Raw genomic sequence first — 13,384 nt, 5'->3', positions numbered from 1 at the left:
CGAGAGCCTGCAGGAGTTATGGGCGGGGTGTGTGGGGAGGGGGTGCGCTCTGCCATGAGGAAGTTCGGCTTAGACACGTCCCAGGGGCGTTTCTGTTACCAAAAGGTGTTTCTGGTCCCCACCTGTCGTTTTCCTCCTCTGCTTGGCTTCCTAAAAATGCTGCAGGATTTCTCAAACATGCATGAATGAGCATGTTTTTTTTTTATGAGAGTGTAACATTATAACATGATATAAAACTCAAAAATGTTGATTTTACATGATATTGCCCCTTTAAAATGTAAGATCGAATGTAGACATTATGAAGATCTGATCGAAATGATGGCTAATACTTGATTTGTTTCATTAAGCAAGTAAATCAGTTTGGAGTTAAGTCAAAGATGAATAAAAGAAACGGATTATAAAAATGAAGACGGATGCTGTTTCTGTCAACACAATGTTTGTAAAGGAGCTTACAGTAAAACACTGTGAAGTATATACACTTGAAAAATAGCTCAATAAGAATAAAAAGAATGTTCATCAAGACTCTAGTGTTTTCTAACTCCCAATTTACACTAGATTGGTCTCCACTCCGCTGCAGCCCAAGCTCCGCAACAAATACGCACCCATTCTAATCAATGACAGTATTTACACTGACTCCGCACGGCGGTGATGAGTGGATGGCGATCCGCCAAAATTATATCTGATCCTATTTTTGGCAGACGCCTGAGCTGCTCCGGAGTCAATCTACAGAGATCACATCGCACCAACAAGAAAWGRAACAAGCACAACATCCGTATTTTCCAAATRAGACAATAAGGCGGAATAATTTTTTCGAAATCCTAGCTATATTAATAAATATATGGATAAATTTCTACACAAACGCAGTCAGAATGTATCGTTCTGTTTGGGAATCAGATAGCAACGTGAAGCATATGTGTACACACATGATACACTTGGATTTTAGTTTCAAAAAGACGACAGCGATACAGTTTCAACCATAACTATTAAAAGCTTTTATATCGATGTTTTCAGCTGTGTTTGGAGTTCGTCTTTCACAGAATTAATTATTTTTTGCTTTGACTTTCACATTTATCAATGGATTTATCGTGCAATCTCCTTCCTGAACACGCTTCCTCCTCTGTCTGTTGCACCAGAGTGGAGCTGAGCGGAGCAAGGCTGTATWAATTGGGTTGCAAATGAACAGCTGYAGACTGCGCACCGCACCGCAGTGCAGCGGAGTCGCATGTAGTGTAAATACGGGGTTAGATAGTAAATCCTTAAGAAAAAAAATCTTATGTTTACCAGTGTGAATTGTTCTTTCATTTAAAMTCTTTCAATAATACTAATCAAGAAATGACTACTGTTATGGCAATATTTATTTAACAACTAATTTAACTGCCTTCCAAAAGTAGAAAGCACATTAAACAGAAATTAAATACCAAAAATACTAAATTAGATGAATATATATAAAAACAAATGTTAGTGATCTGAATAAGAAAAAAACTAGAAGAGCATTTTGCCCCATTGAAAAACGAAGAATGTGGATACCCCAACATCTACAGTTCATAATATAATCCAAAAATGTTTCAATAAATCATAATCCAAATCCTGCACCATTTTATATAACAGTGTTTTTTCAAAGTGGAGGCTGCCAGGGGGCACTAGCCTGGCTCATAATACTGGAGAGAAGATAAAAAATGCAAAAGTAAAAAAAATCTAATGTTTTAAATCATTATTGCAAAATCAAATCTGTTTTTCAGTCATTGAAATATATTTATAATATATTGAAATATTATTTAAGAATGCTTTAGAGAAGAATGATTTCTTTTTTTCTGAAAATAATGTGATCAAAGGGACATGTTAAATCAAGGTGTGTGCACTAATTAGCATCACAGGTGTTTACAACCTTGYAATCAGTCAGTGGACCTAGAGATATTCACTGCTGTTTGGTGAGATGGTGTGTACCACTGTTGGATAAATTATCRAAATACTCTTGATACAATGAATGACAAACAAGCAGCAGATCTGGTTGAGCTCTGTTTTACTTAAAGCAAGGAATTCATACAGACAAGGTACAATCATGTCAACAGAATGAACTAACTTTCTGTTCAGCTGTCAGGCTTTAAAAGAGTCTCGTTCAAAGGAGCCGAGTGTCCTCCTGTTAAACAACCATGCAATCTCCTGTACTCCCCAGGTGTTACCTCCAGTTCCTCTATCTAGGCCCACCTGTCTAATAGCAGTCGTAAACGTAACTCAACTCTATAATCTAAGTTAAAAAGTTAAGGAAGTTTAGGAAGTTAAAGATCAACAGTTGTGTCTTCACTCCAACAGCATTACTAAGCACAAGCAATTAAAAGTCATGCAAAAACAAACACAGATCAACAGCATTAATCTCTTGCAATTAAATTAACCATAAAGATTTAAATCACAATTTAACCAACAACCACACTCAACATGGACCAGAGGAAGCAAAGGAGAGTTTTCTCAGGAGATTAGAAACAAAATTATARACAAGCATGTTGAAGGTGAAGGTTATAAGACCATCTCCAAGCAGCTTGATGTTCCTGTGACTACAGTTGCACATATTAGTCTGAAATTTAAGATCCATGGGACTGTAGCCAACCTCCCAGAACATGGCCGTAGGAGGAAAATAGATAACAAGTCAAAGAGACGGCTAATACGAATGGTAACAAAAGAGCCCAGAAAAACTTCAAAAGACATTGAAGGAGAACTTCAAGCTCAAGGAACATCAGTGTGAGATCGCAGCATCCATCATTGTTTGAGCCAAAGTGGACTTAATAGGAGACGACCAAGGAGGACACCAAATCATAAAAATTCCAGACTGGAATTTGCCAAATTACATGTTGACAAGCCACAAAGCTTCTGGAAGTATGTCCTCTGGAAAGGTGAGACAAAAATAGAACTTTTTGGCAACATCAGCTGTGTGTTCACAGAGGGGAAAATGAAGCATATGAAGAAAAGAACACTGTCCCTACTGTGAAACATGGAGGAGGCTCTGTTATGTTCTGGGGCTACTTCGCTGCATCTGGCACAGGGGGTCTTGAATCTGTGCAGGGTACAATGAAATCTCAAGACTATTTAGGGTTTCTAGAGAGAAATGTGCTGCCCAGTGTCAGAAAGCTTCCTCTCAGTCGCAGGTCATGGGTCTTGCAACAGGATAATGACACAAAACAGCTAAAAATACCCCAGAATGTCTAAGAGGAAAACACTGGACTGTTCTGAAGTGTCCCTCTATGAGCCCTGACCTAAATCTTATTGAGCATCTTTGGAAGCAGCTGAAACATGCCGTCTGGAAAAGGCACCGTTCAAACCTGAGACAACTGGAGCAGTTTGCTCATGAGGAGTGGAACAAATACCTGCTGAGAAGAGCAGAAGTCTCATTGACAGCTACAGGAATCGTTTAATCGCAGTGATTGACTCAAAAGGTTGCACAACAAAATATTAATGGTACCATCACTGATGTCCAGGCTTGTTTCATGAGTTTGATTTTTTTATTTTTTATTTTGTTGAAGCATGGTTGAAAAGCAACATCTGACTTTCATTTATTCATTTTTATAGAATTATATTTATTAATACTTTTTTATAAAATTCTAGTTCTTTCTGTGATTGTGGGTTTGTCTTTCATTAAATGAGGGGTACCAACAATTTTGTCCACGTGTACATAGGTAAAATAAACCCAGTTGCTTAAGAGTTGTTCTGTAATGACTGAGTCAATCACTAGATCTCTGCCTGATAGAGCTACATTTCATCTGATGAAGAGAAAACTCAGGCTGGTTTCAGATTTCACCGGACACAAAAGTCTTCAGTCTTCATCACGGAATCAAGTCAACCATTAATCACCCACAACTCTGTTTATGGCCAATACAAAATATATCACTTTGCTATAATACTTGTCTGGCTGAAGCTCCTGCTTCATGACTAGCAAAAAAAAATGGAGTGAATATACTCGAAGATGACTTGAGAATTGTGCACATGCTTTCACTTGATAGACTTCCCTGACAAACGTAACCAAATCAGATGAATAAATCCAGCAGCAAAGTTCTGCTGTCGCCCCAGGCTATCCTAAACTGCAGCCCTCCCCTTCCTTTATCCTCAGTTGGGATAATAACAGCTGACAGCATGAAAAGTATTCTACTCCTCTGAAGCTGCCGACCACGCGCCGCCTTCATCCCTTCCAACTAAACCAGTTATAAGAATGCATAATATTGCAGAAAATGCTGGTAATGTTTCCTACATTTAGTGCCAGTGAGCTGGACTAAGTGTTACAGCGTCAAACCGCAGCATGCAGCATTGAGCCGGGAGCATAATACTTACTTTATTCCCAGCTGCCATACTTGATTAATATCATGAACGTTGTCTCCATTAGTTCTGAAGAAGGGAGAGAGCCCCTGTTGGAGAACCAGGATGGCAATGGAGCTGTCAGCACAGCCTCTTACAGTCAGTCCTCCGGGTCTTGGAAATGGTCCTCGCTTTAGTGGAGCCTCACAACAGATGGTTTCACTGTCAGCTTATTTTGCTTTACTTGTTTTTTACACTTTGGGTAAAGACAGTTTTGAATGTAGACCAAGTGTGTCCAATCCTGGTCCTTGAGGGCCACTATTCTGCAGGTTTTAGAGGTWTCTCTGCTCTGACACACCTGATTGCATGAATGGGTGAAGGCTTCGGTTAGAACTTGAAGAAGTAGTTCAGTCACTGAAGCAGGTATGTTATGATCTATATATCTAGGAGTGTCTCATAACACACAAAACATGTAGTCCAAATTATAAACTGTATTTTAATATAGTTAACACTAACTCAGGGGTGTCAAACTATTATTCAYCAATGGCCACATGAGATTATGGTGGCCCTCAAAGGGCCAGTTGTAAATAACGTAGACATTTTGTGTTTAACTTCTACTAAACATGAAACTTTGAATGTGCTATGGCTAAGCACGGCTGACAAAAAATAACTGAGCTGTACGTGGTATTTCCTGCATAGGAACAGCGTTTTAACTCGTCCCCTTATAAACACTGAAAAGTTCTACATGTTCCATCCCTCCGTCCGTTTTCTTCCACTTATCCGTGGTCGGGTTGCCCGGGCAGCAGCCTACTACGTACATGTACGACTGACTAAATGTGAAATAAGTGATGATGATCTTCTGTATTTAAATTACTTGTTCTGGTGCAAGTAATCCCTGTTACTCATCAAGATTTGCCATGTTTTGGAAAAGTAGCCCTTTAAACCAGAAACTTCAAAAACAGGAATGCCAGTGAACCCCCAGACCCAACTAAGAATTAAACAACACTATCAACAAGAGTGGTGATGTATAAGACAGGTGTCCAAAACAGAAGGAACAGAAGCGAACATGGAGATGGAGAGTGGAACCAATAACCAYCAAGCATCAAACCAACACCACTCCCCTCTGCCCCTTAACTCATCTGGAAAACATTTTCATTATCAGAGTGGAAACTGGGCTCAGAACTGTGGGCAACTTCTGAACAGCAGCATGTGGATCTCTTTCTCTGTGGCCTGTTACAGTTTGTTTATGGTGAATTAAATGTTCTCTTTTTTCCCTTTTTTTCATTTTAAAAAACACATTTTGCTATCTGATAGTTTTCAGTTACAGCCGTGGTAATTTATGGCCTGATACACACCATTAATAGTTGGGTGTTTGTCTGTAGAACTTCAGCGAGGAAATTTAAACCACATACCTTAAAACTCACAGAAAAACTGTTCTTGTTTCAGGAAAAATACTTTTCTCTGTAAGTCTGATTTGACCAGTCAAACCAATAACAGAGATGTGGGACCCTTGTGGCACCAGTATCATGGATTCTTTTCCTGGTCCAAAGCTGTCTGCTTGGCTCATCCTGTAGCAAAAATGTTTGTGTTCCATAGCTGAGGCTTTTCTTGACTAAAAATCAAATTTCCATCTTTTAAACAGGACTTAAAYGAATCCTTTAATTCAGGATTATATTAACGTCTGATTCAATCACCATCAACAGAAGTTAAAGTGGTTATTGAGGACCAGTGCTGCTCTTGTTCTTGGAGCTTCCATTCATTTACTCTCAACCTAAGTCAGACATCTGTGAAATAGATTTTATAAGGAGCCATCCAGGAGGGGAATTTTAAAAAGAAGACTTCAGACAAACATCATCAGCTGAGAAATTGTAGTTAGTATCTATAAATTCTTTGCACCTGTCCAGTCTGTGTAAAAAGTGGACTGGTTTGTTTAYTAATGGGCTGAGAACTTAAAAGGTGGAATTGTTATCTTTCATTGTTTTCATTAAAGCCTAATTAGTGAGCAGAATGTTTATATTCTACTAATTGACTGGTTTGTGTTGAGGTTTGAGTTTAAACCTTTAGAGACTGACCGATTGCTTTCAGTAGAATATCACTAACACTAAACTCTTATTGTTTATTGTAATGAGGTCAACCTTGGTGATTAGTTACAGTTTGATGTCTTTTTAAAGGAGAAAWGCAGACAAACTTGTATGTTTTCCACTGTACAGCAGAGGGTAATAATCTGTGATGGGGAGGGAGGGGAGTTCTGGTGCTGAGCGATGAGATTAACCACAGGAGAGATGGCAGAGAGGACAAAAACCACAACGTGTCCCGAGTGGAACAAAGTCTGATTTCGTACACTTTAACTCTATTTTCAGCATTGAGGCTTCACTTCTGTTTATGCTGATGTACTATTATTATTATTTAGTGACTTACAGCGTGTTTCATTTGTAGCTCAGCAGTGGTCTGTACTTTGATTCTCTAATAAGAAACAGTTTGGAAACAAAACAAGCTGCGAAAAATGCAGATGTTCCTCATTGTTTGTCTGCAAARCACCGCAGCAGATTGAAAATGTTGTGGAAAATATTAAACATGCAGATACTTGGAATCTCTCAGTCCATAGTTTATTTTGTTCAGACAATGTGAATCATATTTTTGTCTTTATCACTGATTTACAATTTATGGAAACAATAGAAGTGAAGGCAAGTCCCAGTCATTGATAATAAGCTGAACAAGAAACAACATATTACCCATGCTGGATTCTTCAGGATTCAAGAAACATCTGGAATAAATATAAAATCATAATCCTTAAATTTAGGGTGAATGTGTCCTTCTGATACTTTCGTTGATCATAAAATCAGGACTTGCTCATGGTTGGATCAGTAAGTTGTAGAACTCAACACAACATARTCAGCACTACATAAATCATGTAGATTAACTTTTGTAAAGTGATCTAAACCCAAGTTTTAAATGTTTATTACATTAAATAATGCACATGTTAGCCTAGTACAAGCACACTTCTTATAAATTACAGTAAGGATTCAAATTCTAGAAACAGATGGATAAACTAATAGGAAATTCCTTTAAAGTATTGTTTCACGAATTTTAATAAAACATGCAAAAAAATGTGGGAGAGAGAGAGAGGGAGAACTTTTAGACAGCATCTTTTTGGAGTTGTCATGGCTGTACCTTACAACCGTTTTTTCTGGTTACAAGAACTTTCCTGGGATTTCACTGCTGAAAAGCACATCACAATTCACAGTTTTGCTGATGATCCTCAGATTTATTTCCCAGGTGAAAGGATGGAGAGCATTTCTATTTCCTGTGACTCTGTGATGCAGACAATGATCTTATCACAAACAAAACCATGTTGTTTTTTAGGGGGACCTCAGATGTAGTCTAGTTACTGAACTAATTCTCGTTCATTTACATTGTTAAAATGTTTAAGAATTTTCATGTCCTTTTTAAATAAATAAATGAAATTAAATCTACATGGTTATGACAGTACTACTTATTAAACCTGTATAGAATAGAATAGAATAGAATAGAATAGAATAGAATAGAATAGAATAGAATAGAATAGAATAGAATAGAAACTGCCTTTATTGTCTCACAGTGTGTTCAAGTGTAACAGCAGCATCAGTTCACAAGAAAACAATATATTGCCATGCACCAATAGCAATAATGGAATAGAAATAATAATAAAAATTAAGATAAAAAGTAAACCAAATGACAGGAACGTTGAGGTAGGTTTTGACTGCTTATAAAATTGACAAAATAACCCTGTTACCTAATTTCCCTCTGGGATCAATAAAGTATTTTTGAATTTGCATTGAATTGTTATTTTTCCAATTAAGTCTCCTCTATAAAGTTATGCCTAGATTCTATCATTGGTTTACTGTAATTATTTTTTTGTTGTTGTTCTTGATCCTTTGGTATAACACTTTTGTCAACTGTGGTGGCTTTTAAATGTGCTATAGAAATAAACTTTGACTTGACTTGGGGGAAAAATATCTACTACATGGTCATCAGAGGAAAATGTGAGACAAGTGTTGGGATTTTAATGACCAGAGAAACTGGTTGGCCATTGGTTGTCCTGCTTTTCTGTCACCTAAAGCAAAGTAATCTGTCATCAAAATGAGTTGCACAAAACAATATGAGATTTTGGACATCAAGCTGTATGAAGGTGTTTGCCAGGAAATTATTACTTGTATAAATTGGAGTGCACGGCTGCAAGCAAATGTTTTGGTCGTCATGGATTCTACACACACCTATAGAAGCCCAATTGATCCCAGCATTTCACGTATCAACTCTAAGTGTGTGTTGTTTGATGGATGTGTTTCATCTGTTTTTGTTTTTTTCTTTTCCCCCAGCTGGATTCAGGAGAAGCTTCCGTCTCAGTAGAAACAGAAAAACCAACAAGTCCATGTATGAGTCCAAGAAGAGTGAAATGTACGACATGGCTGACGTGCCCACGTACGAGGAGGTTGCCTCGTACCGCCGGCATAGTGGAGCTAAACACAGACTAGTGGTCCTAGTGGGTGAGTAAAGAAAATTAATCTACTCTTTGTCTGCCTCTGAAAGGCTCCGGTCACAATGAACGGCAACTCTGCTTCACCATAAAATATTGGCCAGATTTTGGATGGTCTTTGCTGAGTCTTTGTGTGCTTATTGGGGGTGTATTAAGAATGCAGAGGCCTACATAATACACATGATAAGGTGCGATAGGTCCACCGTGCTGTTCAACATGCACAAAATTCCCATAGCGAGGTTGTGAAAGTTAATTATTGTGGTGGCAGCTTATCTAGGTTCTGTGTGGAGCGTGGGGGAGATCGATGGTATGGACCACCATGACTTAAACAGTAGGAATTCATCCAGGACTGGACTCACTTGCGAGTTCAAATTTGGATGTTTGTGCTAGTATGTTTATGTCTTGCTTCTGACTTATAGAGCCTGGTGATGTCACAGGAGAGCTTCTTGGGGGTGTGGAAAATAGCAMGATGTTTTAGCAGCATCATAATAACCTTGACACTAAAGAAGGTTTTACTAATTTGCTGTGATCCAGCCTCGTTCTAATAGTTCRTGGAGGTCTTGCAGGGCATGGCAAGGTCATAGTCCAGTATGAAAGGGAACCTGAAGATGGTGGATTTTATTAAAAACCCTCATTTCCCAGACTATAAATCTCTAAACCCCAAACCACCAGGATGTAAACATTTATTCCGTAGTGGGACAGACTGCTCTGACCTCATATCAATCAGCCACATTAAACACTTTCAGCCTCTGCACCTCACTCCCAGCATTCTTTTAAAGTTGTCAAGACAATGAAATTGTTAACACTTGTCTGCWGCCGTGGTTGTTCGTCAGCTCCTTTATAAYGTGCCAAGCTCTTRAAATGAACTTAGTGGTTTCTCATAATGTATTTGAGGTTGGAAGACAAGTGTTTCCAGTAAAYGGTGGAACAATACGCTCAGCTAGGTGCAGCAGGGAAGATTTCAGTCTTTGTCAGGACCAACTGCAGTGTCAGGAGGTCCTGGACTTCTCCTCATTTTCTTTTTTTAGGTTTGTAACAAACAGATATGACACAAATGCAGAAAGCCATTCCTCAAAGTTTTAGTGGGATTCTCTTTATTTTTTTCTTTTATCAAGACGAGAATCAGACTTGTGTTCTGATCTTTTCACTTTAAATATTTGAGCAGCATTTTGTTAGGATCCATGTGTAGAAACTCTAATGTTTTAGGTCATAAGGTGTAAAACGTTCCTGTTATTTCTGTTCTCTTGCTTGAGTCTTGGTACACAGAGCATGGACTTCATCAGGTTWGTTGCTAATTAGTCGACCCATTTTTGCTGCCAGCATGTCACAAGTTTCCAGAGAGGATGCTGAASYCCTCCCAACTGTCACACTAATGTAAACATTTTCAGTTCCCTTCCACACATTAGAAGACAACCTGTGGACGAWTTCACACACAGTGAAGTGAAGGGCCRAGGAAGGATCTGCTTTATGTTCCTCAGCCTCCCTCTTTTGTCCCAACAGATTCATGTGATTTGTCTTCATAAACAACTCAAACTGTTCTCCTTACTTCAGAGACAGAGTGGATTTTCTACAGTCTGAGGACATATTTGGTAAATTCTTGAGAAAAATACTTTCCACTCATAGCATCTGCTTTTTCTCAATTTTTTTTAAAATAAATCATTTCAGTCCTACATATTTAGGCAACTGATACAATTACTAACTTTACAAAATCTTTCTTTGATTTCTGACAGGTGAAGATGAAAAATATTTCTGAGAGGATTTTAAAGATGCATGAAGGCTGTGTGCAATGGAAGGCCAAAGGGAAATCAAGTAAACAGCTGTTTGTCTGATTTAAAGGAACAACCTTTATCACACCAATAAAATAACATCAGTCTTAGTTTGCAGCACATTAACAGTCTGATGGAAAACTGAAGTCAAGCAGTGTTTTGAGGGAAGAGGTTATTCAGAGGTCAGTGTTTTACTATAACTGTGTTATTGTAGGAACTGCAGACATAAAAACACTCTGTGCCTGATTTGGCTTTAGATTYRTATTTTCCCCTCTCCTTAGCCCARCACCTTTCCTGCACATTGTTTTTGTATCCAACACATTTATTTTTTTGTATTTCACTAATGCCTGAAGGTATTTCTTCATTAATGTGAATAAACGTGTCCAAAGTGGCACTAATGAATGACCTGCCGCCTACCTCTCAGGCTTGAATGGAGCTCTGGATAAATTACGTCTGAGATCCATTTCAAAGACAAATCAAGATGCTTATCTGGGTTTTTGTACCTTTCAGAACYRACAGCCAAAGAAAATATATTTGAACATRCTGTATGCACAGTTTGAGCCGACCGCTGAAGGTTTGGAAAGAAATCTGATTATTTAACCTGACAAAATTCAGTGTGTATTTCCACATTTCCTCTAAGTTAGTGGATGAACTCACAGTAGGCTTTTGATGGACTGAACGTTTATAATTTGGGGTTTAGTCCAAACATATGTCATAAGTGAATATTTACGYACMGASTATCCAAATATTAAAAATTAGAACTCTTCATTAAAGCTTCTTGTTGAAAAGCTGCATTGTAAAAGAACTGCAGTCGCCACATGTTCCTGTTGCCATCCTCTAAATGTGGGAGCAGCAGAGCCAGCAGCTGTAACGTCGCCGGCTTTGATGGGAGAAGCTTTGAGGCCGGGTCCAGGTTCTGGGGATCTGACCTGGGCATCATCAGACCTGGCCTTGGCCTTCTCTGTGAATGAGATGTGCTCCCTGTTTGGCCTGGAAGTTATTAAGCTCTCAGTGAGAGAGGCAGCTCCTCTAATGAGAGCCGTAATGAAGTCTGACACTTTTAGTGGCGAAGCCGTCTGCAGGGAGCGAAACACAAACAGCATGGACATAATGCAGTTGAGTCCAGGAAAAAGTCTAAAAGTTATTGTTTTATATCATGATGCTGTTGTTAAAAACAATGAACAAAGAACTGTYAAAGTCAGATGATGAAACAGGACGTTGCCTCTGGTTGTGAAAGACCTGCTGGTGGTCCTGCTTGTGGTCCTGCTGGTGGTCCTGGTGGAATTAGTTTTAACATCATCTTAGGTATTCTGAAGAAGTTCTGCTGCCACGCATCACTGATGTCAGAAGCTATGACCAAAGAAGTGATGAAGAAAGTGAAAATAGTTTTTTTTTCTGCGAGTAAAGAATCACAGTGGTTAGTCAGACCAGGAGCCGAACACACGACCGTGTTGTTCTCYGGTGCCAGAGGCCCGATAAGCTCAGACTCAGGGATCCAAGTCAAAGTAAAGGTTTATGGCCTGCTGGGTGGGACTGTCTGCACTGCCGTGATAATGATCATAAAGAGCCTCTATTACCACGCTCTGCCACCTTCAGCACCTACAACAACATGAGTCCAGAGCCTTGTTCAAACAGCGCCGCTGCATTCCTGCTGAAACTAATTCTAAATGAACTTCATTTCCTCATCTTAATAAATCATCCGACCTCTCAGCTCCTTGGTTSCTCAGAMTATTTTCTTTTACAGAAAAATTCTCTCTGGCTCTGATTGATAGGTCTCTGTGTTTGAGCTTATGACTGTTGATATGAAGTGGTAACCACAGAATGCACATGGTGCCCCACACACTCATTCCTATATTAGATTTTTTTTCTTCTAATTTTCACAGTTGAGTGGAGAAGCACACAGAGGAACCAGGTTTGACCCTTCTAAGCAGAAGGCCTCAGCTCATGTGTGACTGAGTGAAGATGTAGAGCTTGACGTGTGAATTTGTCTGCAGGTGACGACTTCCAGTGTTCAGAAATCAGACTCTTAATGTCCACACCTAATAATCAGGTTGTAGATTTTTACAGAACTGTTCTCACACACTGAATAAACCAGAGAAACAGACAGAGAGAGGAAACATTTTTCTCCTCAGAGTTTTTCATCTTTTCTCATCCACCTCTAATCTGCTCCACTGAGTCAACCTGTCACTCGTTTATTTTAGAGGAGCGGCCTGCTAAACACATTTGCCTGGAAAAACACATTTCCAAAAAGATTTGAAGCAATCGTACTGCCTGCCCAGAACGTCCGGCATGTGAGGAATCTGGAGCCAGAACAAACTGTCTCTGACTGTCCACATGCTGCTGAGCTGAGCTCCAACATCCATTTCTGATCCAGTTGGTCAACTTACTGAGGTCAAAGGATGTTCTGGACCTCGACTTTAGAATGATTTCCTCTTACAAAATGACCTGAATGTGTTAAAATGACATCTTGTCTAATAGCTTGTTGTGTTTAAATGCCTTAGTTTCACAGTTACATTCAAAAGAGACGTAGCCATCTGTTTGAGCGACTCGTTATTTAACATTTTGTCAACACAGGTCTGGCACATTGTTTATTTCCCCCACTGGAGATGGGAAAAAAAGTCTAGATAACTTTCAATCATCTGAGATTACCAACAGAATGACCACAGAAGAATGGCCTTTCAGAAAATGTAACTGCAGGGCCACATAAACCATGATAGGATCCTGTCGCGCAGTCCTCACTCATTTTATTACTTACATTTGTGTTTTTCTTTCTGTAACTTCTCAAATGATTTGTTCTTTTATCTTGTTCCAGACAAGAGTTTACTGA

At 39.0% G+C, this 13,384-nt stretch overlaps 1 protein-coding gene across 1 annotated transcript in view; it reads left to right on the top strand.

The window, feature by feature from the left end:
- LOC106534949 (MAGUK p55 subfamily member 7) overlaps nucleotides 1-13,384 on the top strand; it is a gene marked incomplete at both ends in the record, with an annotated part of 22,576 nt that overhangs the window by 8,426 nt on the left and 766 nt on the right. Inside the window, 1 exon segment of the mRNA XM_014031771.1 lies at nucleotides 8,634-8,801. Coding sequence (XP_013887225.1) covers nucleotides 8,634-8,801 — 168 coding nt within the window.

This window comes from Austrofundulus limnaeus, unplaced genomic scaffold, assembly GCF_001266775.1.
Source record: "Austrofundulus limnaeus strain Quisiro unplaced genomic scaffold, Austrofundulus_limnaeus-1.0 Scaffold1314, whole genome shotgun sequence".
NCBI classification, from domain to species: Eukaryota; Metazoa; Chordata; class Actinopteri; order Cyprinodontiformes; family Rivulidae; genus Austrofundulus; species Austrofundulus limnaeus.
Note: the sequence above shows the minus strand (reverse complement) of the source record. Positions and strands in the feature narration are given on the sequence as shown.